Source organism: Podarcis tiliguerta (assembly GCF_965153285.1).
Source record: "Podarcis tiliguerta genome assembly, chromosome: 3".
Lineage (NCBI taxonomy): Eukaryota > Metazoa > Chordata > Lepidosauria > Squamata > Lacertidae > Podarcis > Podarcis tiliguerta.
In genome coordinates, this window is record NC_139536.1 from 76,873,784 (window position 1) to 76,898,681 (window position 24,898).

Here is a 24,898-nt window from a genome sequence, read left to right on the forward strand (position 1 = left end):
GTGGGTTTTCAATTCTACACAATGTCCCATATCAATGCTATGTCAGTGATTGTTCCAGGGCACTGTATGTCACCTGAATGGATGCCTCAGGCTGCCCTAGCACTCATGGGAGGGCACCAGTGTAAGAGTTGGCCCACCAGTGGGCTCTGCTTCTCCCCATATTATGTGGTGTAAATTTTATCCTTCATCCTTGATGAGATTACAGCCATGGCAGCCATTATACAACTTCTGCTGCAACCAGGAATCTGCAGAATTTGTCTTCTCTTAGTAGCCAACCATTATTTGTGATTGTCACTACCCCAGTCCTGGCTTATGTTCATTAATACACAGAGCTTAGTGGATGGGCAAGTCTTTTCTCACAAACAATCTCAGAATAGACTATGCAATGGAGTTAAATGGGACACTGCCTCACACTTGAGTTCCAGTCTTGGGAGAAGTATGGCCTTATTTGGATTTTGTGCTCTAAAGTATCAGGTATCAGAGATATCACCCTGCTCTTTCCCCAAAGCTGGGGAGGGGGAGAGAGAAGGTGGCAATCTCATCTTTTCCTTCCACTTTGCTTCAGAGATAGCGCCTTCAGGGATTAAAATGAAAGGCAAGTGAATGTGGACAGTTGCCAGAGGGCTGGGAAGCCTTTGGCGGTAATTCACATGCTCATTCTCTACATTTGTCTCCCAGACAGAATCTCCTTCAAAGGTGAGCAGGAGGGGAGGGAAATACACTTTTTCATTCATTGAAAGGAGGGCATTAATTTAATCTCTCTTGCCCTTCATTAGTGCTGCAAAGTGATGTCACCTCTTATTTATGTTCTTCTTAGAGCATCGTCTTTTGCAGTCTCTTCTCATCTAGCCAATCTGCTAATCACTTTCACCACCCTATTTGAATTATACCATTTACTTCTGTGGCTGGTTATATACAGTGGTTCCTCGGCTTAAGAACTTAATTCATTCTGGAGGTCCATTCTTAACCTGAAACTGTTCTTAACCTGAGGTACCAGTTTAGCTAATGGGGTCTCCCACTGCCACCATGCCACCGCCGCACGATTTCTGTTCTCAGCCTGAAGCAAAGTTCTTAACCCGAGGTACTATTTCTGGGTTAGTGGAGTCTGTAACTTGAAGCGTATGTAGCCTGAAGCATCTGTAACCTGAGGTACCACTGTATAGCATGGAAGCACAAACGTATCTGAAAAGCACATTTAAGATTATTTTTATTTCAGTGGCACCCTGTGTGATGCCCTTCCCCAGCCTCTCATGTTCTGTTCGTCATTATTGTTGTGGCGCCCCCTGTGGTGCTGGTGCCCAGTGCACCTGAACCAGTGATGCTACCCACCTCTGCTTATTTATCTCATGCATGCTACTTGTCTCATATTTTCAGAGCAACCCAGGAAGCAGAAAACTTGAAAGAATCAAAATGGGAGCGAAGAGGCAATAATTTATAGTTGCCTTATTCTGTTTCTTAAATAATGCATTTTTCTGTCCTTTTTAAATATCAGTATAGAGACAAATAGGGCAATCTGCATAACTATAGACCAAACTGCATTCCCCAGCACATGCCCACTTGATACCTTTTTGTGTAGGCAGAGCTGTGCAAACATCAGCTTCCCCTTTAACCCATCTAGACCAGTCAGTCAGTCAGACCTTTTGTCCCAGACCAGGTTGGCTTCATTTGGGGTGAAATTGAAATACTTTCCTTTATTGTTTTGCCTTTGCAAAATGCAACAATGCTTTGGGTGTTACTCTTTTTTTTAAAAGCAACTTTTATCTTCTTTGTATATTTTATATTTTCTGACCCTTGTGCTTGGGTTACATCCATCTGTAATCTCTCACTAATTCCTCTGCCTTATTTCTTCTTCTGATGCTTGTGGAACCTTTTACATGGTGAGGGCTGGTGTTAAAATGTTTTGTCACACAAAATCTTGTCCTACTTAATAAAATATTTTTAAAAGTTTTTTTCTTTCTTTCTTTCTTTCTTTCTTTCTTTCTTATTTATTTCATAAAATTTGTGTTCTACTTGATTGTAAAAACAAACAAACCTCAAAGAGGTTTACAAAAGATAAAACAGTAAAATAAAATAGAATTCACAACCATATTTTAAAACATTAAAAAGTTAAAATCCTAAAACAGATGTAAAATACCGTATTTTTTGTCCTATAGGACACACTTTTCCCCCTCCAAAAATGAAGTGGAAATGTGGATGCATCCTATGGGGCGAATACAGGCTTTCGCTGAAGCCTGGAGAGCGAGAGGCTCTCGCTCTCCAGGTTTCAGGAAGCTCTGCGCAACCCTCCAGAGCCTGGCGCCAAGCCGCGCCGGCCTCTGGAGGGTCGCGCAGAGCTGCCTGCCCTCCCGGGCTCCACGCAGCTCTGGGCGACCCTCCAGAGCCCGGCGCCAAGCCGCACCGGGCTCCGGAGGGTCGCACAGAGCTGCCTGCATTCCGAAGCCTCAGGCGTGCTGAAGAGCGCGCCCGGGCTTCGCACAGCTGTCCGCAAGCCTGGGGAGACCGGCGCGGCTCCCTAGACTTGCGGGTAGCAGGCTGTTCTGGGGGCTGGGGTCGGGGGAAGCCCTGGCTTCCCCCACGCCAGCCCCGTGCCTGGGGGGGGGGGGGATTTTTTTCTTTATTTCCCCCAAAAAACCTAGGTGCGTCCTATAGGGTGGTGCGTCCTATGGGGCGAAAAATACGGTACTTCCAACTTTCTAAGGCTTGTCTGCTTGTTTAGCAAGTGCGATAAAGAGTACATTGAAGGCAGAGGGCTTGCGGTAGCTCATTTGGCAGAGCATGAATCTTTTAACCTCAGGGCAGTTGATTCAAGCCTCACATTTGGCGAAAGATTCCTGCATTGCCAGGGGTTGGACTAGATGGCCCTCGTGGTCCCTTGCAACTCTGTGGTTCTATGTCCTGCTTGATCTCAGTAGGCAACAAGTTCCAATGTGTAGGCACTGCCATACTAAGCAATTGAGTTCTTACAAATGCAGGACAGGTTTTATTTGGCACCTAAAGCAGTGCCAGCTCTGTTGACATTCTTGCTTAGAGGTGAGAATGGTAGCTACTTTTGTATTCAATAAAGTGAAGCACCTTACAGGTGAGGAACAAAGCTTGCTTCTACCTATCAAACGCAAGTCACTGTGAATAGTTACTCACTTGGCAAAGTGCTTGCAGAAAAGCATTGCAGCAGCGGAAAACAAGTAATTAAAAACATCCAATTAAAACCAGCAGTAAACTGACAATACATTAAAACATATCAACATGTATTGTTAAGCTTGCCTAAACAAAAAAGTTTCAAGCAGGCGCCAAAAAGAACACAGTGAAGTTGCCTGCCTAGTGTCAACAGTGTGCTCCACGGTGTAGGTTCTCCCACACTGAAAGAAAGGTATCCGCAACAGAACACCGTGATGGAAACCAGAGCGCACAGAAACGCCGTTTACCTTCCCACAACAGTGGTACCTATTTATCTACTTGCACTGGCGTGCTTTCGAAGTGCTAGGTTGGCAGAAGAACACATGTGGGGTAAGGTGATCCTACAAGTAAACTGGTCCTAAGCTGTTAAGAGCTTTATATATGAATAGTATCACCTTGAACTTGGCCCACTAGCAAATCAGCAACTAGCGAGATCTCTCTATAGCGAATGATTTGAACGCTCGGGGAAAAGTTTTATTTTAATGCTAACTATTATCAAGAGAGCATAGTCACAGTACCAGCAGGATATCTGTTTCTAGGCCAGTTTATTGAGGTGCAAGGTGTTCTCAGATCATTTACAAGTGTGGATAGAGCATGTGCACTGTATGCAGAAGGTTTCAGGATCAACCCCTAGCATCTCGAGATAGAGCTTGGAAGCACACCTGCCTAATACTCTGGGAGAGCCCACTGCTGGTCAGTAGACAGTATTCGACTAGATTAACCAGTGGTATGATTTGGTATAAAGCTTCCTCTGTTCCTCTGGGTCCTGTTCTGAAGACACACAAACACATTGATCCTGCAGGTCAAGTGTACATACAGAGTGAATCCCACTGCCCCATTCTTTTTGATGCTGATAAATATTCTGTGTACAGGCAGTGGGAATTTTACACAGAGATTTCTGTGAAATGTTGGGTTGTGATAACTTATTCTGAATTGTGCCGGTAAGCTCCAGTTCGGCACCATATTTCTAATATGAAAGAGCTCTGGGTTGAATTGCTTTTCTCTGCCAAAAGATGCTCACAAATGTTTTTTTTTATTTGTGCTTCCCTTTCTCTCCCCACCCTTTCCCAGGAGCCTCCTATCTATTAAAACTGTGTTGGTTGATAGCCTTCAACATTTCAAGACATTATTCCATATTCCCGATTCAATGTTGTGGGAGGGAGAAAGAACCAACTAAGTGGATAGAGTAAAAAGCTTATAATGCAATTGTCTTTTCAGAGATACATTTCAGAGAAATATATATATATATTTCTTGAGCTCTTTGTTCCAGCTTAGAATCAAAGTGCTGATCAGCAGTTCTGCAGAGAGCTGGCTAACCCATGCAGGACGCAGAAATCATGATGTAATCTTCCTTTCTTAGCAAGCACTTTGACAAATCTCTCCAGCCCTATCTCTCTCCCTTATTGTTTGTTGTTTCTATTTTAGGGTGTGAACGGAATGTCTGTGGATGAGAAGACTGAATCCCCCATGTATGTGTATGAGTCAACAGTCCATTGTACCAATATCCTCCTGTGCCTCAATGACCAGCGGAAGCAGGATATTCTCTGTGATGTGACTTTGATTGTGGAGGGGAAAGAGTTCCGAGCCCACCGGGCTGTGCTGGCTGCGTGCAGCGAATACTTCTTGCAGGTGTTGGTCGGGCAGACAGAAAATGATCTGGTGGTCAGCCTGCCAGAGGAGGTATAGTATGTCACCATTCCTACGTCCCTTAAAAAAGCAAAAGTTTATAACATGGTAACAGAGACAGAGAATAAGCCACTCTCTTACAGTTAGGAATTGGATAAACCTGAAAGGTTTTTTTAAAAACAAACAACAACAACACTGAGCTCAGAGCCCCTTCATGTTTTCAGATTTGACTGTGTGTGTTTTAGTCCCAGGAGTGAGGGCAGTAAATGATTCAGAATCAGACTCCCTGTGGTCTTCTGGGCTAGAAACAAGAGAACAAAGGAGCTTACCAGGCAAGAACAAGGCAGCAGGCAGGGAAGAAGGAAGCAGGGAGGGATCATACAAACGTAGCCTCATGAACTCCATTAATCTGCTGCTGAAACAAGAGCTGGAAAATGATCTGGAATACTTATCTGTAGGTTGTAGAATGAGCCATTGCAGAAACAAGGAATGCATAATAGAAAGTGAATAAGAGAACAGAGTATGTCTCTCTCCCAAGCAGGTATTCTCCCAAGCTCACAACATTGTCAGGGTCGAAACAGGGTCACTGAGACTTTTTTGCTTCGTTACAAGTGGTTGTGTGACACTTAAGAATAATTGAAAAAGCCTATTTCCAGCACATAGAAGACAGCTTTCTAATATCTCAAAAGAACTTCACTATAGTGAGAAATGTAAAATCCAAAACGGCAAACTCACTGTAGTTTCACTGCACTACCAGTACCTTATAGAATCAAGCAACTTGCAGAAGTTTGACAGATATTTCTAGTCCTCTTCATTGCAGCATGCAAATTGCTTCTAATATTACTGTCACTTAAGTGCACATTTTATAATGCGGAATAGTAGCACAGGAATCTTTTTAGGACCAATAAATGTACTTCCAACACGCTTCAGCTTTTACTGTTTGTATTAGACCAGGAAAAAATAACTGTGCAGCAGAATCTCACGTTATACAAGTGTCATCTGTATAAAATTGTAATACCAGAACAAGGCTGATGTTTCCATGAGTTAAACTGAACAAGCTGTCTCCAGCGGTAGGGTTAGTTGGGGAGGTTTATTGTCTCCAGCCCCCCCCCCCCCCAATTCACTTGCCTCACCTGCTGGTCCACCTATTCAGCCCTTATGAGATTCTTCAGAGAACTCACAGCATCACCATCCCTGGCTTTGAGGAAGGAATTTGTGCCTCAGGGAAAGGCATCCTAGGGGAAGTGTCTCTACCTTTGCAGTTACCGTTAGAAAACTTTTTTTTTAAAAAAAGTTAAAATTTACTAAAGTAACTTTACTAGCTTTCAATTTTAAAAGAAAATTTCTAGCTGCCATAGAAAAGGATCAGAGGCACGGGAAAACTCCCAATGCCACCTCACCCAGAATGCCTTGCTCTGAGAAAGTACCCCCTCTATAGAAGAAGGCAAAGAAGGCAGGGAGCTGGAGAGGCCACCTGTGCTCCTGTGTGTTAGCAGCAGCAAACCATTCAAAAAGTAAGCTGGTGGGGAGGAGGAGGAGCAAATTGCTGTGGTGGGGGGCGGGGAGGTGGCAGCAGTGCATGCTACTGTACAGTGGTACCTCAGGTTACATACGCTTCAGGTTACAGACGCTTCAAGTTACAGACTCTGCTAACCCAGAAATAGTGCTTCAGGTTAAGAAGTTTGCTTCAGGATGAGAACAGAAATCATGCTCCGGCAGCATGGCAGCAGCGGGAGGCCCCATTAGCTAAAATGGTGCTTCAGGTTAAGAACAGTTTCAGGTTAAGAACAGACCTCCGGAATGAATTAAGTACGTAACCAGAGGTACCACTGTATTTTAATATTTTGTTGGAAGCCGCTGAGAGTGACTGGAGAAGCCAGTGTAGGTGTCAGGATGCTGTCAGCTGTCGCCCCGCTTCCTCTTCCTCCTCCTCTCCCATGCCCTCCCACAAACCCCTGTTGTAAATCTTCCTCTTCCTCCTCCCCGGAAGGGTCAGGCTGGGGAGGTAGTCTCCCCCATTCCTCCTCTTCCCAGTCCCTGACAGTAGGCAATACTGAGCTACGTGGATGAACTCATTATAAGGCTGTTCCTATGTCCACCTTGTGCTCCTTGGAAGAGACATGTGATATAAATGTGATAATAAAATAAGATAATAAAATAAAATATTGCAACTGGAGTAAATTATACAGATGAAGAAAACTTTAAAGTAATAAAACTCCAAAGCAACAGAGCAAATATTCTTCATACCCGGGGTAACCGACATGGCTTTTCCTGCAGATGTTGCTGGACTCGAACTTGCATCAACCCCAGCCAGTATGACCATTAAACACTAGACATCCTTGGGATGTCTTCAGAAGCAAGCTCTGCTGAGTTTGGTGGGACCAGACCCCCAATTAAGCAGGTGTAGGGTTTCGTCCTAGGGCTGTCATGAAAGCACAAGGTTAATTCATCTTGGTTATACAGTATTGGCTCTCATGGTGGGTTTGAGTTTTAGTCTATGACTTAGTACCATTCATTTGGAGGGGGAAACCCACTTAGGCCTCATGACACCCACCCGACTATGGAGCAGCAGGAGGGATCCTCCTCTCTGTGCACTTTCCATAATGACTCTTGTTAAAAATTCAAACCGAATAAATTATTTCCCAAGAAACATATTAATTCGGTAGAATTGATTTGATCCATATTCCTGTTGTTGTTGTGTTTTTGCTTTATTTAATCATAGAAATCAGTCTTCCTTCCTTTTAACAAGGCATTTAATTAAGCTTTTAATTCATGATAAGAAGTTAAATAGCACTTGGGAATATTTTTTTAATGGTTTCCACTTCCCATCTAGATTACAAAAAAAAGAAGAAGTGTGATAGAGAGACATCCAGGGCTGTCAGCCAAGGGTATTGTAGGTCATGCCAATATTAGCTGGCAGAAGGCCATTATCCAATTAACATTGCTTCATCGCTGCAAGTAATAACTCTCAGGAAAATGATTGAGTCATTCATGGTGTAGTGGTACTTTTACTTTAGAAATACCCAGCACTGTTTAGAATAGTGCCTGATTCATAGGGTTGCCTGCTCTTCTTTGCCAGTTAAAGCAAAGCTGCATTAGTCATATCTGAAGGTGAAAGCTGCGTGGAAGGAAAGCATGGATTTTATTTTATTTTCCTGCTTCTGACAAGTCGAGATTTTAACTAAAGGGAGTTTTAACCCATTATAAATAAAGTCTTGGAAATACCAAAGCAAGGTAACAAAACAATGACTCCTAAGGAAGCCATTTTCCATGGGAAAAATGCTGGGCTTGCAGTCAGTGTTGTCTAGAGCTCTTGTCAAATACTGATGTCATATAAGATAGCCAGAATTACAGGCAGTACAACATTATAGGAATGGTATGCTTTTCCCACTTCCTGCCCAGCCAGTCCATCATTACATATCCTTGTTTATTTTTCTAAATTGTGTTACTAATACAGAGTGTGTGCATTATATGCTATCTTTGCACTTTGCTCTCGTTTTAAGTATTTATCTGGGATCTGCTATGAAACATAACACCTTTCAGTGACAGTCACTGCCCTGCATTATCTCATCCGTTTGCTTATAGATCTGCATATATAATGCCTTGGGTTGCTGAATGTTTTACATGAAAGAAATGCCGGGCAGAAAGATGAACTCAGGCTTCTAGGCTGGCAAAAGCCAAGTGTGTTTAGAAAGCTCATCCATTCAGAGCCATGGGTGGGATGGAGTCAGGCATCCAGCGTTAACTGTGTTCCTTAAGTGGCAGCAGTGAGAAGCCCTTGCATCAGTTAGCCATCCACGGCAGCCGACTGGCCCGAGATGGGGGAGCAGAGTGTTGTGTATTAGCCAACAGAAGATGACTGGGCACAGGAGAAAAATCAAAGGCAGAATGCACAAGGTCAATTACTACTGGAGTGTTATATGAAAGATTATGACTTACTGTGTTTTAGTCTTTGTTCTTTTAGAAAACCGAGAGTGTTCCGTTATGTGCATCTCTCTTCTCTCCTCTGTTTATGTATTGTGTATAATACTTTGACAGAGTGCTCATCAGATGCAGCACATCTGGTCTCCACAGTGATCTGAATTTGGAGAAAAAACAAAGAATAGTTAAAGCAGGAGTAGTAGCCATTTTTAATGGACAAATTCGCTGCCTGGCTTTCAGAGCAGGCAGGAATTCATCATAGGTTAAAAATAATTATACAAAATCAGTATGTATTTAAATATCTAGTGGTTTAACAAAACAATAATCAGAGGGATAGAGATGGCAACTCTACTGGGAAAGACTTTCTAGCTTTGGGGAAGGGGGGGAGAGAAGAAGTTTGGAGAGGTAGAGTGAATGGGACATGATAAAGGTTCATACAATTATGAATGATGTGGAAAAATTCATTCATTCATTCATTGCTACATTTTTATCCCACCATTTCCCCAAAGAGCTCAAGGTGCCATACATACTCCTCCCCCTCCATTTTATCTTCACAACAACTCTGTGAGGTAGGTTAAGGCAGAGAAACAGTGACTCGCCCAAAGTCAGCTAGTGGGTTTCATGGCTGAGCAAGGATTTGCACCCTGGTCTCCCAGGTCCAATTCTGGCACTCTAACCAATAGTTAGTTAGTCATTCATTCATTCATTTAGTAAGTATGCCACCCTATGACCGTAGATATCCGGGTGGATCACAATATAAAAGCACAAAATACATAACAAAAGCAAAAACAAAGATAACCCAATAATTCCATCTGCCACAACACATTTTAAAAGGGAATCGGATGTCTGTCTGCCAAATGCCTGGTTATAGAGGAAAGCATTCCACAAATGGGGTGCCCCTGCAGAAAAGGCCCCTTCTCATGTTGCCACCCTCAGAACCTCTCGTGGAGGAGCCACACTCACTCTCCTTCCTTTATTCCCTCTTTCATAGGACTGGAACTCAGGGTTGTCCAATGAAATTAACTGACAGTACATTAACACACATTGCTTATATTACGAAATTTGCTGCCATAAAATGCAGTGATGGCCACCAACGCAGATGGCTCTAAAAGGGTGTTAAAGAAATTCAGAGAGGATATTAGTTGTTATGGCTATGCTGGACCTCCAGATTAAGATGCAAGATGCCTCTGAATATCAGCTGCTGGGGAACAGTAGTAGGAAAGAGCAATTTGCCTTCCTGTTCTCTGATGGCATCCAGTTGTGCACTGGTGAAAGTGGAATGATAGGTTAGATCAGGCATCCCCCAACTCGGTCTTCCAGATGTTTTGGGACTGCAGTTCCCATCATTCCTGACCACTGGTCCTGTTGGCTAGGAATGATGAGAGTTGTAGTCCCAAAACATCTGGAGGGCCGAGTTTGGGGATGCCTGGGCTAGATGGACCTTTTGGACTGACCGAGCACAACTGTGATATTTAGATACTGTGCAGTGATGTCCAAGAGAAACAAAATGTTGAGAAAAGCAATGCGCGCGCACACACAATGTGGGGAAGGTAGAAGAAGCAGAAGCCAACGAAGAGATGCAGTGATAGAGAAAGCTGAGTTGAATTTCCATCAGCTAGGTTAAAGCCACAGAGCTTTTCTCTGTAGGGAATAATAGTTTCAAGATATAAAAAAGTGGATTGGGCTTTAAAGGAGGCAGAGAGGGATTGAACTTTATGCAGGTAATTCCTACCCTAGTTAGAGGTCGTTTTTCAGCATTAGAGTCAAACAGAATGTCAGAAGCTTCCTTATGCCAAGTCTGACCTCTCTACATTATGCAAGGTCAGACCTCAGATTTCTGTCCCTAGCCCAGTATTATCTTTGTTCATTGGCAGTGATATTCCAGGTTCTCTAGCAGGGGACTTTCACATCGCCTGCTATTTAATCCTTTTATCTAGAGGTGCATGGGTTTTAATCTGGTACCTTCTGCATGCAAAGCACTGGGTTATAGTCGCTTCCCTGGTATTTCCCAATTATGAATGCTAAGGGCCACTTCATACATTATGCCAAGAAAGCAGGACTGTAACACACATATTTTTTCCAAATACATATATTTGCTGTAATTGTCTATATCTTGCTGTTGCGTGCGTGCTCGGTGTAAACTTCACTTCCCCTCTGGATTTAATGTGTGAAATGGTCCTGCCTCTTTTAGAGACAAAGGAGGCCTTCTATAGCATCAGATGCCTCAGCAACTATCAACTGAAGCTCTTCATATGCTTTATTTCTTCCCCTGATTTGGCAGATTCCAGACTGGCCTGCATTCCAGTGTTCACTCCTCTCCCATCTTTCCTTTTGGAGAGAGGTTGTTTGCACCCATCAGTTTTCAGGCTAAAGTGATAAAGCTCTGTGAACATTTATATTGCATTATGCTCAGATCACTAATAAACATTATTATCATTCTATATCCAGAGCACTTTGCAAGTTGTTCTCTGGCCTCTGCAGATTGATTGTGACTGTAGTCAGATGCATGCATGCTAGTTGTTTGAACTTTTGCAGTCTATGTTCTAAGTGTATTTTGACAATCATAGCATCATGAGTCTGTGTCGAGAGAGACCATTCATTCTCTTCCCTGAATTACATAGATATAACTATTGGCCTGAAAATCCTCTGTTACAACTTCTTGGCTGGCTATTTCAGAGCATTCCAGGATTGCAATTCCATAGTTCATCTGTGATTTTCTTTTTCTTCTTCAAGAAATGGAATTTCAAATGTTTCTGAAAAGGGTAATCGTGTCGGCAGATACCAAGTGAGGCTCTGTTGTGTGTATTAGTGAATTGGATATTATTGGAAATGTCCATTAAAAAAAAAAAGCTTTCAGAAACCACATGAAGGCACCCTGTGATACTTTATTCACAAGGCACAATAGTTCTGCTTTCTAGCATACATCACAACATCCACCTTTTTGAGGTGGAAGAGATAAAGAGAGCATTGCAAGCCTTGAAAGCCATTCCTTTCCCTCCCTCTGGTGGTGGTTCCCGATTCCAGGTTGTTGTTTCTTAAATGAATATATAAATGCACTATTTGAATACAGATTATGTAGACATAAAACTACAGGGTTAAATCCCCTCCCTGATATTCTGTGTGAAATATAAATTGAAAGCCAAACAGTATGTTAATAAGGCTTGGTTTACGGGACTGTATTAGCCTTGGTTGCCCTAGGAGAAAGATGGATGGGAGTGTGATCTTGCTGCTTTTGCTCAATCTCTCAGCAGCTTTTGATACCATCAACCATGGTATCTTACTGAACCGGCTTGGTAGGATAGAATGGGAGGCAGTGTGTTGCAGTGGCTCCACTCCTACCTACAGAGTTGTTTAGAGGGTGGCTTTGGGTGATTACACCTTGCCCCCCTGGCACTATGATGTGGAGTGCTCAAAGTACTGCCTTATCTCCAAAGCTATTTAACATCTATATGAAACCATTGGGAGCGGTCATTAACATCAATAAGTGGATGACACTCAGCTCTTTTCCTCTGTTACATTTGTCAGGTGTGGCTGTGCAAAACCTAGACCTAGACATAATGGTGGGCTGGATAAGAGCAAATAAGCTGGATGCTGATGAGTCAGAAGCCTTGTGTGTAAGCAAATTCCCAAGTCTGGGGATCAGGCAATTTGCCTGCTCTAGGCAATGTTGCACTCACCCAGAAGGAACAGGTATGTAGCCTAGGGGTACTCCTTGAGCCAGCAATGCCTGGAGATCTTCTGGTGAGATCCTCCTGCTTATACCTCGGTCGCTTCTGGTACAGAGCCTGGGGGAAAGCCTAATCTGTAGTTGCACCCACCCCTAAGCCACTTCCCCTATAAAAGAAGGTGCTTACTAAAAACTTACCATTTTCTGTGGAAGAAAAATCACATAGGGAGGATCAAAGAACTAGCGGCAGAGGGGGGGCTTAATTTTTACCTACAAATTTATCCCATCCTCTATTCTCTACCCCCAAGTGATTCTCTCTCTCTCTCTCCCACACACACACACACACACACAGAGTTTAAATTGTGTGCATTTGAAATGCTGGGTGTACAATTTCAAATAGACATTAAGTGCACAAGGAAAGGGTTAAGCACTACTCTCTGTCTACCCCCCATGCTGATTTTCTTGCACACAAAAAGAGAATATGGTTGCATTGTACCATTTCCACAAGATGTGAATTTACCCAGTAGTGCATAGATTTTAAAATAGCTACTTCCAAAGCACCAGGATGAACTAACTTTGCTAAATTACTATAAATTTATTACTTTTACTGTGCATTAGAACACAGTGTTGTTATTAATTCTAGTTCATACTCTTGCCAGTTAGTGGCCACAAGTCCCGTGGTCAAGGAAGTAGATGCATACCCTCCCTTCCACCATGCACTTCCCATAACATGTAATGTGTAGTACTAGGCCAGGCTCCCTCGACCTCGGTCCTCCAGATGTTTTTGGCCTACAACTAGTGGTCAGGGATGATGGGAATTGTAGTCTCAAAACATCTAGAGGGCCGAGGTTGAAGAAGCCTGTACTAGGCCATACAATGGGGCTCAATATATTTGGGGGGGGGGGGAATCCTGCAAATAGAGCTTCCGTGCAGAGCACATGTCACACCACCTGCATGGGAATTGGTAAGCAAGTGTGGTAAGCAAGTGGATTTCATCTGAAAATTGGGCCATATTCAAATGTTTTGTTAAGGCAGTGGCAGATGATGATGATTTTATTTCTACCTCACCCATCTGGCTGGGTTTTGGAAAACCCAGCCAGATAATGTCCCTGGAATTGGGAGGCAGTCACTTTTTGTGTGATACATGTGAAAAGTTTATGCTGAAATGCCCCTCTTAACTAGGGGTCTGCCCCATTGAGCATAGGAAGCTGACTTAAAGGCCGTACAGGATTGTGATATTAAGCATTCTAAGAACAACATGGAATCCCCGCCACCAAGCAGATGTAGCTTTCAGGGGTGTTCACGCCTAATTACAAAGCACTTTCCCCTAAAAGAATGCATTTTTCTATGTTATGTTTACTGATACGCTGGTACCTCTAGTTATGAACTTAATTCGTTCCGGAGGTCCGTTCTTAACCTGAAACTGTTCTTAACTAGAGGCGTGCTTTCGCTAATGGTGCCTCTTGTTGCCACTGCACCACCGGCACATGATTTCTGTTCTCATCCTGGGGCAAAGTTCTCAACTCGAGGTAACTCTTCCAAGTTAGCAGAGTTTGTAACCTGAAGCGTTTGTAACCTGAGGTGTTTGTAACTTGAGGTACCACTGTATATGCAATTTTATGGACCCTTAAAACCCAACACAGTCATTCCTCATGTTATGTCTGCTTCAGGTTGCGTGTTTTCGTCTTGTGTCCTGCAGCAACCCAGAAGTACCGGAATGGGTTACTTCTGGGTTTTGCTGCATGCGCAGAAGCACGAAATCATGCCGCACGCATGTGCAGACACGGCTCTTTGAGTTGTGGGCTTTTCACGTTATAGACTGGCCTCTGGAACCGATCCCGTCCGTAACACAAAGTACCACTGTATATGCATTTTGGTAAACATTGCTTGCCTGGAGAACGGTATTGCAAAATTCAGAGAAGTGGAAATTTCAAAGGATGGGTAGGTTCCAGTTCTTGTACTGTTTGGGAAAGTGCAGAATTCGTAGGTTGTGAACCGAATCTAATTTCTCCACCATTACATAAGCCTTCCCCATTCCAGAGTATTTTCTTTTTCAATTACACATTTTATTGTGGATATCTGTATTTTGTTCATTGCGCTCGGCTTCTACATTTTTAATATATTTTTTTTATATTGAAAGAAAAACATAGCAATGCAGCTGCTGAAGTAAGTTGTAGAAAGCAAACACATTTTCTTCTCCCTTCTCCTTTGTATATCATGTCAGAATCTGATTTGACCAGCAGGTCCCTAGTCTTCATTTTTTTGCTTTTAATGGTGGAGACTGTGGAGTCAAAGCTAGTATCTCATTGTTATGCATGAATAGGAAGTATTCCTGTACTTATTTGCATTCATTAGCTGTAGGTAGTTCCTCTGTAGGGGTCCCTAGCCTTGTTTTTACAGTGCTTTTGGCGGTGTTTCTGAGGCACGTGAATTTTTATGATCTGTTGCATGTTCCTGCAATTTCCTGCCCTGTAATGGTATCGGTTTTCCGGGCGCAGAGGAATAGAAACGAAAACCCAGGAGCCCACATTAGCATAAAATGTCCCAGTTCTGTCAGTTTGATTAATTTGTCTCTTTGTCTCCACTCTATATGATAAGTGCTATTAATGGCTGCAACACTTCATATGTCAAAGTCTTTCTTCCTAATGACTTGAAAATGTGGTTTATTTCCCCCCTTTTGTATTATTTTCCTCATTTAGCATTCCACTCAAGTGTAGATTTATGCTGCGCTCTTTCATTATCTTACTGGTTGCAGCACTCGAGTGATTACATATGGTGTTGGGGTATGCGTAAAGATGTGATCCCAGGGGTAGCAGCTGCTGATGCAAGCTGAAAATAGATCCTGCGTATGCTCAGCACTTTTCCCAGAGGCCTTTTATTTATTAGTAACAGTCTTCGTGCAGGGCAGCTTGGATCCTCATTTAGCAGGATGACTCTTTGCCTTTCAGAGAAAGGCAGTGACTTTGCTCTATTTACCGACTGCTGTGTAATTTTATTTGTTTGTTTATTTATTTGCTGCTCCTTGCTTTGTATATCCGTGCGGTGATATCACCTAAGCGCAAATTGTAATACAACCCTGATTTATAATGAAGTCAAGATATGACAGGCTCCATTTGAAGTAATGGAACCAGGCAGATCTAAGGTTTAAATTAAATAATCCTATTTGTAAGACAGCGCTTGTACATGGCGCACTGATTTAAACTGAACTCTAGGCTTTCTCCAGTGATTTCTTATACCCGGTATTGTTTCTCTATTCCGTTTTCCATAGGGGATATTTTTTCTGTTAGAAATTCATTCAAGGAGATTTCATCTGCCTTTTGTACTGTTGAAAGAACTAGTCTGATCCTCATGTTTCATCATTTCCTGCATGTAAAAAAATATATGCCTTGTCTCAAGCATAACTCCTATACAGCCTTTCTGAAATGTGTCATACATTTTTTAATCTTTTTTTTTTAGACCGACTCTCTCCAAACCTGTAAAGTGCCTACACATTTTCTTTCATAGGACAAAATAAGCAGCGCTTTGTGTTGAGGTGGGGATTTAAACCAGGAAAGCCTTGCCAGGAATAAAGGGTTAAATATCTCCTCCCCAGCACCAGGCCCCTGGCCCTATTTCTCCCCCACGTCTGCCAGCCCTATGATTGTTTTAAGCATAAAAAAGCAAACGTCAGGACCTCCCACCATCTCATCAAGCTGCATCCTTCATTTGAAAGATTTGTATTTTCATATGCATACCATAGTATTTTTATGTAGGAAACTTTCTATTTTGGAAGCTTTCAGAAGCATGTGAAAATGTAGCATTCTTGGCTGGGAGAAAAAAACGGAATTCAGCTATATAGGCCAAAGCTGGACTAGGATGAACCTGCTTCTTTCCACCCATCCCTGAGATTTCTAGGCAGCAAAATCAAAGCTTCCAGGATGTTTACAGCTTTATTAAAATAAAAAGTCAGCAGGGAAATAGTGGCAATGTCATCTGTTTCCGCTTCCCCTTCTTTTTTAATACATAAAGCATTTATGAATAAATGTAAATAATAATTAGTAATACAGAGAGAGAGAGAGAGACTTCCTTTCAGATGGAAATTGAGATGAAACCAACTACCAGGCTCTATTAAGTTCATTGTGCACCTATGAACCTTACAAGAAGCTGTCTTTTGTCCGATAGTACTGCACAGGTGTGACCAGTTCTACCAATCAGCATTGCCCCTGGAAGTTCTCCCATTGAAAAAATATTGCTTTATAGGATCACCTCCCACCCCCTCACTGTTTATTCTCATCAACATTAATTAGTTATCACCTCCTGCTGGGAAGCTATTCTCCCCCTGAAACGGTTAGCCCATAACTTGGAGAGGCAGATATTCTGGAAGATAGCAAGTATTAATTCAAATATCTAGGAAGGTAGCGCACACATACGACAGGAGAAAAACCACGGGGGAAACTTTTTATTTTTAATAATTGAGTTCCACTTCCTTTGTAATATCACCTTTTAATATAATAGGAGTGGGGTAGGTTATAATAGTGAAACCAGAGGCAGAAAGGGAGGGGGTTGAGGGAAATAGTTCCCATTCTACAAAATCCTGCTTCCTTTGTCCACATGTCTCCCATAAACATTTAAACTTCCACAGTCAATGGCAAGGGCTATTTCTCAGTGGTAGCGCAGTTGAATCCCTGGGCATCTCCAGGTGGATTTCCTTTCTAAAACCCTTGAGAGCTGCTGCCAGTCAGTGTAAACAGTGCTGAGCTAGTTGGACCAATGGCTTGACTTGGTCCTTTATTTCTAGAATTGCATTACATTTAATATATATATATATATATATATATATATGCAATCAAGTACAAATAAAGAAATAACAAAACAATTGGATGAAAATTAAACATACGAAAACAAAATGTGGGGCATTTCATTCACAATCCCTGAAAAAACCCCATTACTGTTGGAGTTAAGGGGTAGTAACATGTGATAAAATCACCAGCATATAGTGCCACCTATGCCAGTTATTTTATCACTTTTCTTTTGTATTATCACATCTGTGATTCTTTCCCTTGATGCCTTGTTCATCAAATGTTATACCAAACTCCAGCCTTTGGTTATGGCATGTGTTCCCAGGATTAATAGTGTCTTATATGTCTTACTAATAACAGTAAAGGAAAGTAATTTGGGAGGAAGTTGGGGGAACACACATGTACATTCTGATTCAAAACTCATACTGGTGATACATGAGTTACTAGTATTACTGTGGTTTGTAGTATAATCTGTCATCAGAAGGATTAATGATTAGTATTATTATTAGTATTCATATTGGTAGTATTAATATTATCTTCCCCCACCCAAAGGGTAATGGGACATACCTAAATTATATGGCTAGATAATGCCTTGCAGAGCATTCTATCTCCAATAACAATATATTTGCCATGTGTTTCAGCTTTCTAACCTTAGTGAGAGCCCTCTGAAGGAAATAAAAGGGAGTGGGGCATCTGAACTAAAATATACTATCTATAGTAAACACTTCAAGAGCCTCTACTGGTGACATTCTCTACCGCTTTTCATGAGGGGGGGGAGGGGGGAATTGGAAACCATGGCGTTGGAGTTGACCCGAAGTGTGCCTTTGAAACAATGAGCTCTTCACTGAAAGAGAACACTTCAGAACAAGCCACATTTGACCTACTTATGCTGCCAAAGAGGGATGCTGTTAGAAAGCAAAGGGAAAACTGAAAGGCAAATGGAATGCGGAAGAATTTATGGTTTCCACTGCAGGAAATGCAGCACTTTAGCAAGGAGCCTTTGTAAGAGGGATGGTTCGTGCTCTGTCTGTCAGGGCGAGAGTGTGCTGTGGTGCCCTTCTGTTTTATTCTTCAGGTTGCATCCTCGCCATCCTGACCTTGTGCAGGCAAGCTTCAAAGAAGGGTGATTTGCCGCCCCCACCCCCCAGTGATTTGCTGTTTAAGAGTTAGACATGAACGTGCAATGCTGTGAAAGTGATTTCTTGAGTTGAATGCAACAAAAGGAAGTTGAGGGGAGTCATGAACAAACAATAGAGCAGATGGCAGAAGAACCATGAAGTAGATAAATGTGAAGTTGGATTTGCATTCATTTTGTAATATTTTATAGTATACTGGGCAGAAAAGAGATTTGCTCCTTCATAGCTTTTTGTTGTTTTCTCCTTTGCCGCTTGCTGCAATGTCTTTGGGTCTTCTAGAATCTGTCTGGTTCCAATTCATTTAAATTTTTCTCAAGCAGTCTGTACATATGGACCTCAACCTATGTCCTTCATATGAGCAAAATGCTAACTCCCCCCCCCCCCCCACCAAGTTTCTGTTCCTCAAAGTAACCAGGCTTGCACCTATTAACTCATATTGGCCCATTTTAATCTAAGCCTCCATTATCTGTTCTCATTTTAGAAAAGATATATCTTCTATTCTATTTGCCATATCAGTAGTGGTTAAATAGATAGCTTAATTTAATTTCCTCTTTTCCACTTGAATCCATAGGCACAACCACATCCAAACTATATTCCAGTGCAATTCATCTATAAAGAAACGAATGGCTGAATTTGAGTTTAATAGACTTGCTGATTCGGAAACCAAATTTGGTGATCAGAGAAACCCTATGTTTTTCTGCTGCTGTCAGTATTCAAAAAAAGTCCACCAGCTCAAGCCTTCAATGGGCTTTGTGCAAATAAAGAATGTCAAGAGTGTCACATAATTAATGCTACAGAGAGCTGATTAAAATTATCCTTAATTAAATTAACTAAGTTTTGTGGTGCTTAGAAGAGTGATCTTAAGCACTTAAAAAAGAAGACATGACTCCACTCTTGAGGTTTGTGTGGATTTGCATGGATTTGCAGATTTTGTATGCTACTATAGTTGTAACAACATAGAATGGTTGTTTTGTAAGGTGTTGATCATTCGTTCTTGTTTCCTTCTCTGCTGTCTATGGTAGAAAGAAACGGGCATGTGGGGGGGGGGGGAGAATAACACTTTACTTTGACATCAGTAGCAAGATGACAAATTATGCTCATAAAAACAAAAACCTATTTTTCTTGAAGCTGTCTAGGAGAAAGAGAGGCTACCTATCACTTCAGAAGCAGGAGCCAGCAATCTGCCAAAGATGTAGAAGCATGTGGGGGTGTAATAGCCAGCAAGGCTTCAGTTGTCATCGAGTCAGAAAGAAAGAGCTCCCAGTGAGGCAAATGTTTTTTGTACGCTGTGCTAAATTTTGGTTAGTGCTGAATTGCTGAATGTGAATTCTCCTTCCCTCTCCCAACATTTTTTTCCTCTTCAAGTTTGTAGGTGTATCACCCCTCCCCCCACTGGACTTGTATTCATTTTCTACTGATAATAGCTTCCCAATTTTATCACCTTCTTGCCATGTCAAGATCGGTTTCATAGTCCTCTTCCTTGTATTTTGAAGTAAGGGAGATGCATGCAATAAGGAAAGGAATTATAAAGCCACTAAATTTGCCAAATGAGGACCTCGTCTTAGTTAAGAGGCACTAAACCATGATATTAATTTTCTAATTACTAAATATAAGATGATTCAGCATGCAGAAGGCTATGTTTTTCATCATACGGAAGTAAATGAATGAACCATCCGAATATCATTTTGCTGTTCATTATTTTATTCAGACAGCGTTAATTGCAGTTATTTTCTTTGAGTGTCTCTAAAAGTTTATTTATGCTGTTAATAAGCTTGAGCAGCTGTAGTGGTACTGACTGCCAGAACTGTAGCTTTTTTTTCTTTCTTTTTTTGATACACTCTAGTGTAGCAATAAAGCAGTTGGAATATAAATTCAAAGTGAGCATGATCCTGCCTTAACAGATGGAACCTGAGCTTGCTCACACATGCACTCCATATTCTTTTCCTCTCACATATGCATACACACTTCCTCTGGCAAAATGGTTTTATCATTCTCAGTTGAAACCCCGCAAACAATAGCGTAGAAAGAAAGACTTCTGTCCGATGGCATTAATCTAAAACTATAATGATGTGGGGAAGTGAGAGCCTGGCGTGCTCTGGTCCATGGGGTCACGAAGAGTTGGACACGACTAAACAACAACATAATGGTCTGGATTGTATTGCAGTTGCTATTATCTCTTAGGTGTTACAAAAGCGGAGAACTGTAATGGATGAAATAGCTGTCTAGTGCTGGTCAAAGGGAAGACCTGCCACCTTCTGGTCCTTTCTGTTCAATAACTCAGTCTAGACCTTTTTGTTCCTACTGCCCACTAATGCATCTTTCTTAATGGTAATTTTCCTTACTGCCCACCAGTGCTTGATGGAAGGAGGATTCAGTTTGTGCTGTAGAACCCCCTACCGCCCACCTAGAATCGTGAAACGCCCACTAGTGGGCAGTAGGGACCAGGTTGACAACCCCTGGTCTAGACAATTGGAAACGTAGATGACAGCAAGGAGATGGTGTGTGCATAGTGCCTATAGACAACACAAAGTAGTGAATGCTACAAGGGAAGGCCAAAATTAATTGGTTCCTGACTCTTGGAGATGGAGATGCTTTCTCAGCTCCCCCAAATTAATTCACAAGATAGGATTTCCCAGGGTCTGATTTTACGCCATGTCAGTTAGTGACTTGAACCCTCTGCTTTTCCTTACTGAGTGGAAGCAGCTTCTGTTCATGAAAAGCCCCCTTTACTCATGATAAGTCCCTTCCATCAGTAGAAATGATGCAAATACAGTGAAAACTTCAGATCTTGGGCCACTGGTCTTAAGCACATTTAACTAGGCAGGGGGCAGTCGGTGGGCCATGTAGGTGTCATGCAGGGTCTGAGCTGACCTGGATGTCTCTTCCAACACCAAACATCCAGGCAGCCTAGAGCGTCAGAAGACACTTGAGAGCTTGCGAAGTCTCCCGTCTCCAACCCTGATGAGGGAGACCTTGGGCTTCTTGAGGAGTTCTCAGCAGTCTTGTATCCAGAGCTCCAATTCATCTCTGGCAAAATAACCTCCTTTCCAAGTCAGAGGGGGAGGCATGTAGAATCTCTTCTCAGCCTCAGATGGTGGATGCCAGAAATTTCAGGCTCAGGTGGCTACCTTGCAAAGGAGTGTGCACCGGAGAATGCAGAGCTACCTAGGAATAAGGGGCTCAGGCAGTGTGCCCATGGGTTCCATGTAAAAGTACTCTTGCGGTTCACTTGGTATGAAAAGTTGGACCATCCTGACCTAGACCCTGCTTTTTCTATTCCCTTGTTCCTGACTGTTTCCATTGTGCCTACTATTGCCCTGGTTTTGTGTTTGTGGGATTGGTGTTGGGAGAGAGAGCCTCTGCCTCAAGAATTGAGTTCTAATCCAGTTGAAGCTAAACAGTATGCAAAAAATACACAGTTAAGAACATGAATGTTGGTGCCTGGGCAGCAGCACCTATTCCACAAAAAAATGCAGAGTAAGCCTAAACACCCCGTTGTTTTCTCTCCAAACATGACTGAAAGCAAGTACACTCTTAAGTTTGAGTGTGCCCTTTGTGTCTTTCTCCATCAAGTGGATGTAGAATGCTTTTGAGCTAATAGTACCTTTTAAAAATGTTCTTTATACTCCTACTGAGGAGAGAGAAATGACTATAGAAGAGGCGTTGTTCATTATGTAAGTAGACTGCTGTTCTAAAGCTTCTCTCAAAATGTTGAAGGCATTGCTATAGTGTTATATACTAGTATGCAGCACAATCCAAACATCGTTAGTTTGATCTGTTATTTGGGGGTGTAGCTCCTTGTTTAAGTTGAGGGCACCACTAAAGAATGACCCCTTTTTCAGCAGAGCTATGCTGACACTGTGCATGCAAAGAATGAATTAAAATGCAAGCTGCGCCAGTCTTGAGAATCACTAAGAGTATAGGAACAAAGTACAATAAGTGCCAAATTCGGGGGTGGGGGATAGAATGGGGAAAATAAGGGATTGGTGTTTCATATTCTCCCAAAAGACTAGAAATCGAAAGCTATAGATAATCACTTTATGGTTGTTTTGGATGGTATATAAAGGCCTGCAGGAAGACAGGATATTTATACATGGCTGCAGCCTACCAGTTAATGATTTTAATTGCCTTGTTATCTAGTCAAGTGGAATCCTCTTTTGACAGTGGATATCTTCAGTAGCCCAGCTGAAGTTCCCACCATTTGGAACATTAGAATAGTCTAGTTGCGTTGCTGATTCAAGTGTTTTTCTCCTCAATATTTTTTTTCTTTGCCGCTCAGTAGTAACATTGCCTCCTTTTGAAATACTAGCCTCCTGATTGTACATAGTCTTGAGCACACACAGTCAATAATTTATCAAAAAAATCCTGGTGGCGTTTTCATGTTTGGATATTTTATAATGGTCCGGGTATAATTCTGCTTTCCGGTCCTTGCTTGATGCGCTTGCTATGATGCATACTCACTAAGTGTCGTTTTTGCTAAAACGTACACAAAATCTGCATCCCCCAGCCTACTCAGCAACATTTACTAGCAGATGCTGACTGGAGGGCTCTTGCCATGAAGGCTTAATTTCACTGCAAAATACACCAGAGTGTGTTTTCCAGAATGCTGTCAAAAGTATTTGCATAAATCTCCAAGCTGAATCCTGATTTGTGTAGAAAAAGCGAAAGCAAATGGCCTCTCTGCACAATAAGTTGAAGAATCAGTGGTGGGGCTGCACAAGAAGTGTTTCTTTGTTATTTCCCTCAGAGGGGCTCTTCAGATGTGGGTCTATTTCACTGCCCAAGAATTTGAATGTGTTTTTTAAAAAATATAATAAAAATGTTATATTCCCCTTGATAGCTTATCTCCAGCTTTTGAATTCAAAAAGGTATAACAATAGTTTTAACAGTAGAGATGAACATCTCTGCTCCCCATCTTCACCCTCCTCCCAAATCCTCCCAATTTTGTAAGCTTATTTTTTTATTTACTTAGACTACAATCCAGAGGTGCCCTTATTTTCAAGTTTTGGTTTTTTTAAAAAAAAAATCAAAATGTTAAGCCACTACATTTAAAGAGCTAGAGCCAGATCCTCAGGAAACACTCTTCAGACTTGTCTGTCTTGATGAATTCAGGCCTCCTGACCAAAATATTTTGTCACAGTTAAGGAGTTTTAAAAGGTTGCCGGTCCGTTGGTCCGTTTTATACGCATGCTATCCTTTAATCTGACTTCATAACTGCTTGGTAAGCACCTAAAACTTAATATATCAGATTATATCGATGCATATGGAAAGTGGTACCATTCGTGTTCACTATATATGTGCCAATTCCCTGGAACAAAAGAGAAATAGGTTACATAGGAAACTGAGACATAGTGAACTAGTATACCGTATTGGCCTGAATATAAGCCGCACTCCCCCCCCCCCAAATTCCGACAGTGAAAAGTTAAAATGTGGCTTATATTTGTGATCTTACGCTGCCAGCAAAGTGGCGCGGCTCCTCCCTCCCCCCAGCAGCAGTCTGGATATTGTGGCTTATTTGCGGGAGCGGCTTATATTTGGGTGAATAGTACTTGTCCCAGGCTAAAAAGCAAAGCATTTTCTTCATACAATCTTCCTTATAGTAATCGGTCCTCTATTGTGGGTGTTCTTTCTTTCTGAATATCTCTACTGTATATATACAGGGTGAGTCTTTTGAAAGAAGCTCTGTGGAACATGTGTACTCTGTATCCACGGGGCCACTTTTAAAGGACTCACCCTGTATATATATTTAAAAGCATGTTTTGAAAGCTTAATACATATAACAATTTAAAAAATGAGTGAAAATCACTGCATAAAATGTGCATGTAAGCAACTCTGCATGGGGGGGGGCGGAAATGCCAGTTACTGCTCTCTGTCCCTCATTTGGTGAAAAAGCTGATCATTCGGCATAGCAGCTCTTGAATTACAAAGTTCACAAATGAGAAATTCTGCCTTATTTTAAGAGGTAATAATAATAATACAGTGGACGCTCAGGTTACGAACGTGATCCGTGCAGGATGCACGTTTGCAACCCGCAGCGGCACATCTGCACACACGCAGGTTGCAATTCGGTGCTTCTGCGCATGCGCAACCACCCAAACCCAGAAGTAACCTGTTCCGGTAATTCTGAGTTTTGGCGGGCTTGTAAACCAAAAAAACACAACCTGAAGCGTCTGTAACCCGAGGTATGACTGTAATAAAAAGTTGGTCTGTTTAACTTGTAATGTAATAAAATTACACTTTGAGTGCATTTAGTACTAGTTACAGACACACTATGAAATCCTCATTTCCAGTTACCGCACTCCTGCTGAAGTTCTGCAACCTTTCATATCACAAATGTCCCAGGGTTCTTTTTTTCTGTCCTACTATTGTTGCACTATAGTGCAAGAGTGCTTCTGCAGATGACATTAACACAATTCCAGTTACAGAACAACTAATAAAGCAGAACAATGTGTGGACGGCTCAGTTTAAATCCACCGCTAATGCACTGTTGCATTAGTGAGATGTAGCAGAATATACCCACAAAAAACCCCTCCTCAGTCTGGTCTCCCCCACACATTACACCAGCACCCTGGCTTTTAAAAAAGAATAAGTATGCT

The 24,898-nt window shown here is 42.0% G+C and overlaps 1 protein-coding gene across 9 annotated transcripts in view; it reads left to right on the plus strand.

Moving 5' to 3' along the window:
* BACH2 (BTB domain and CNC homolog 2) overlaps positions 1–24,898 on the plus strand; it is a 227,025-nt gene that overhangs the window by 176,670 nt on the left and 25,457 nt on the right. For all 9 annotated transcript variants that reach the window (XR_014509535.1, XR_014509536.1, XR_014509537.1 and 6 more), the window contains one exon: positions 4,600–4,854. Coding sequence is in view for 3 of the 9 variants with exons in the window: in XM_083433472.1 (XP_083289598.1) it covers positions 4,612–4,854 (243 nt within the window). In the remaining 6 variants the exon portion in view is untranslated. The remainder of the gene's footprint in view (positions 1–4,599; positions 4,855–24,898) is intronic.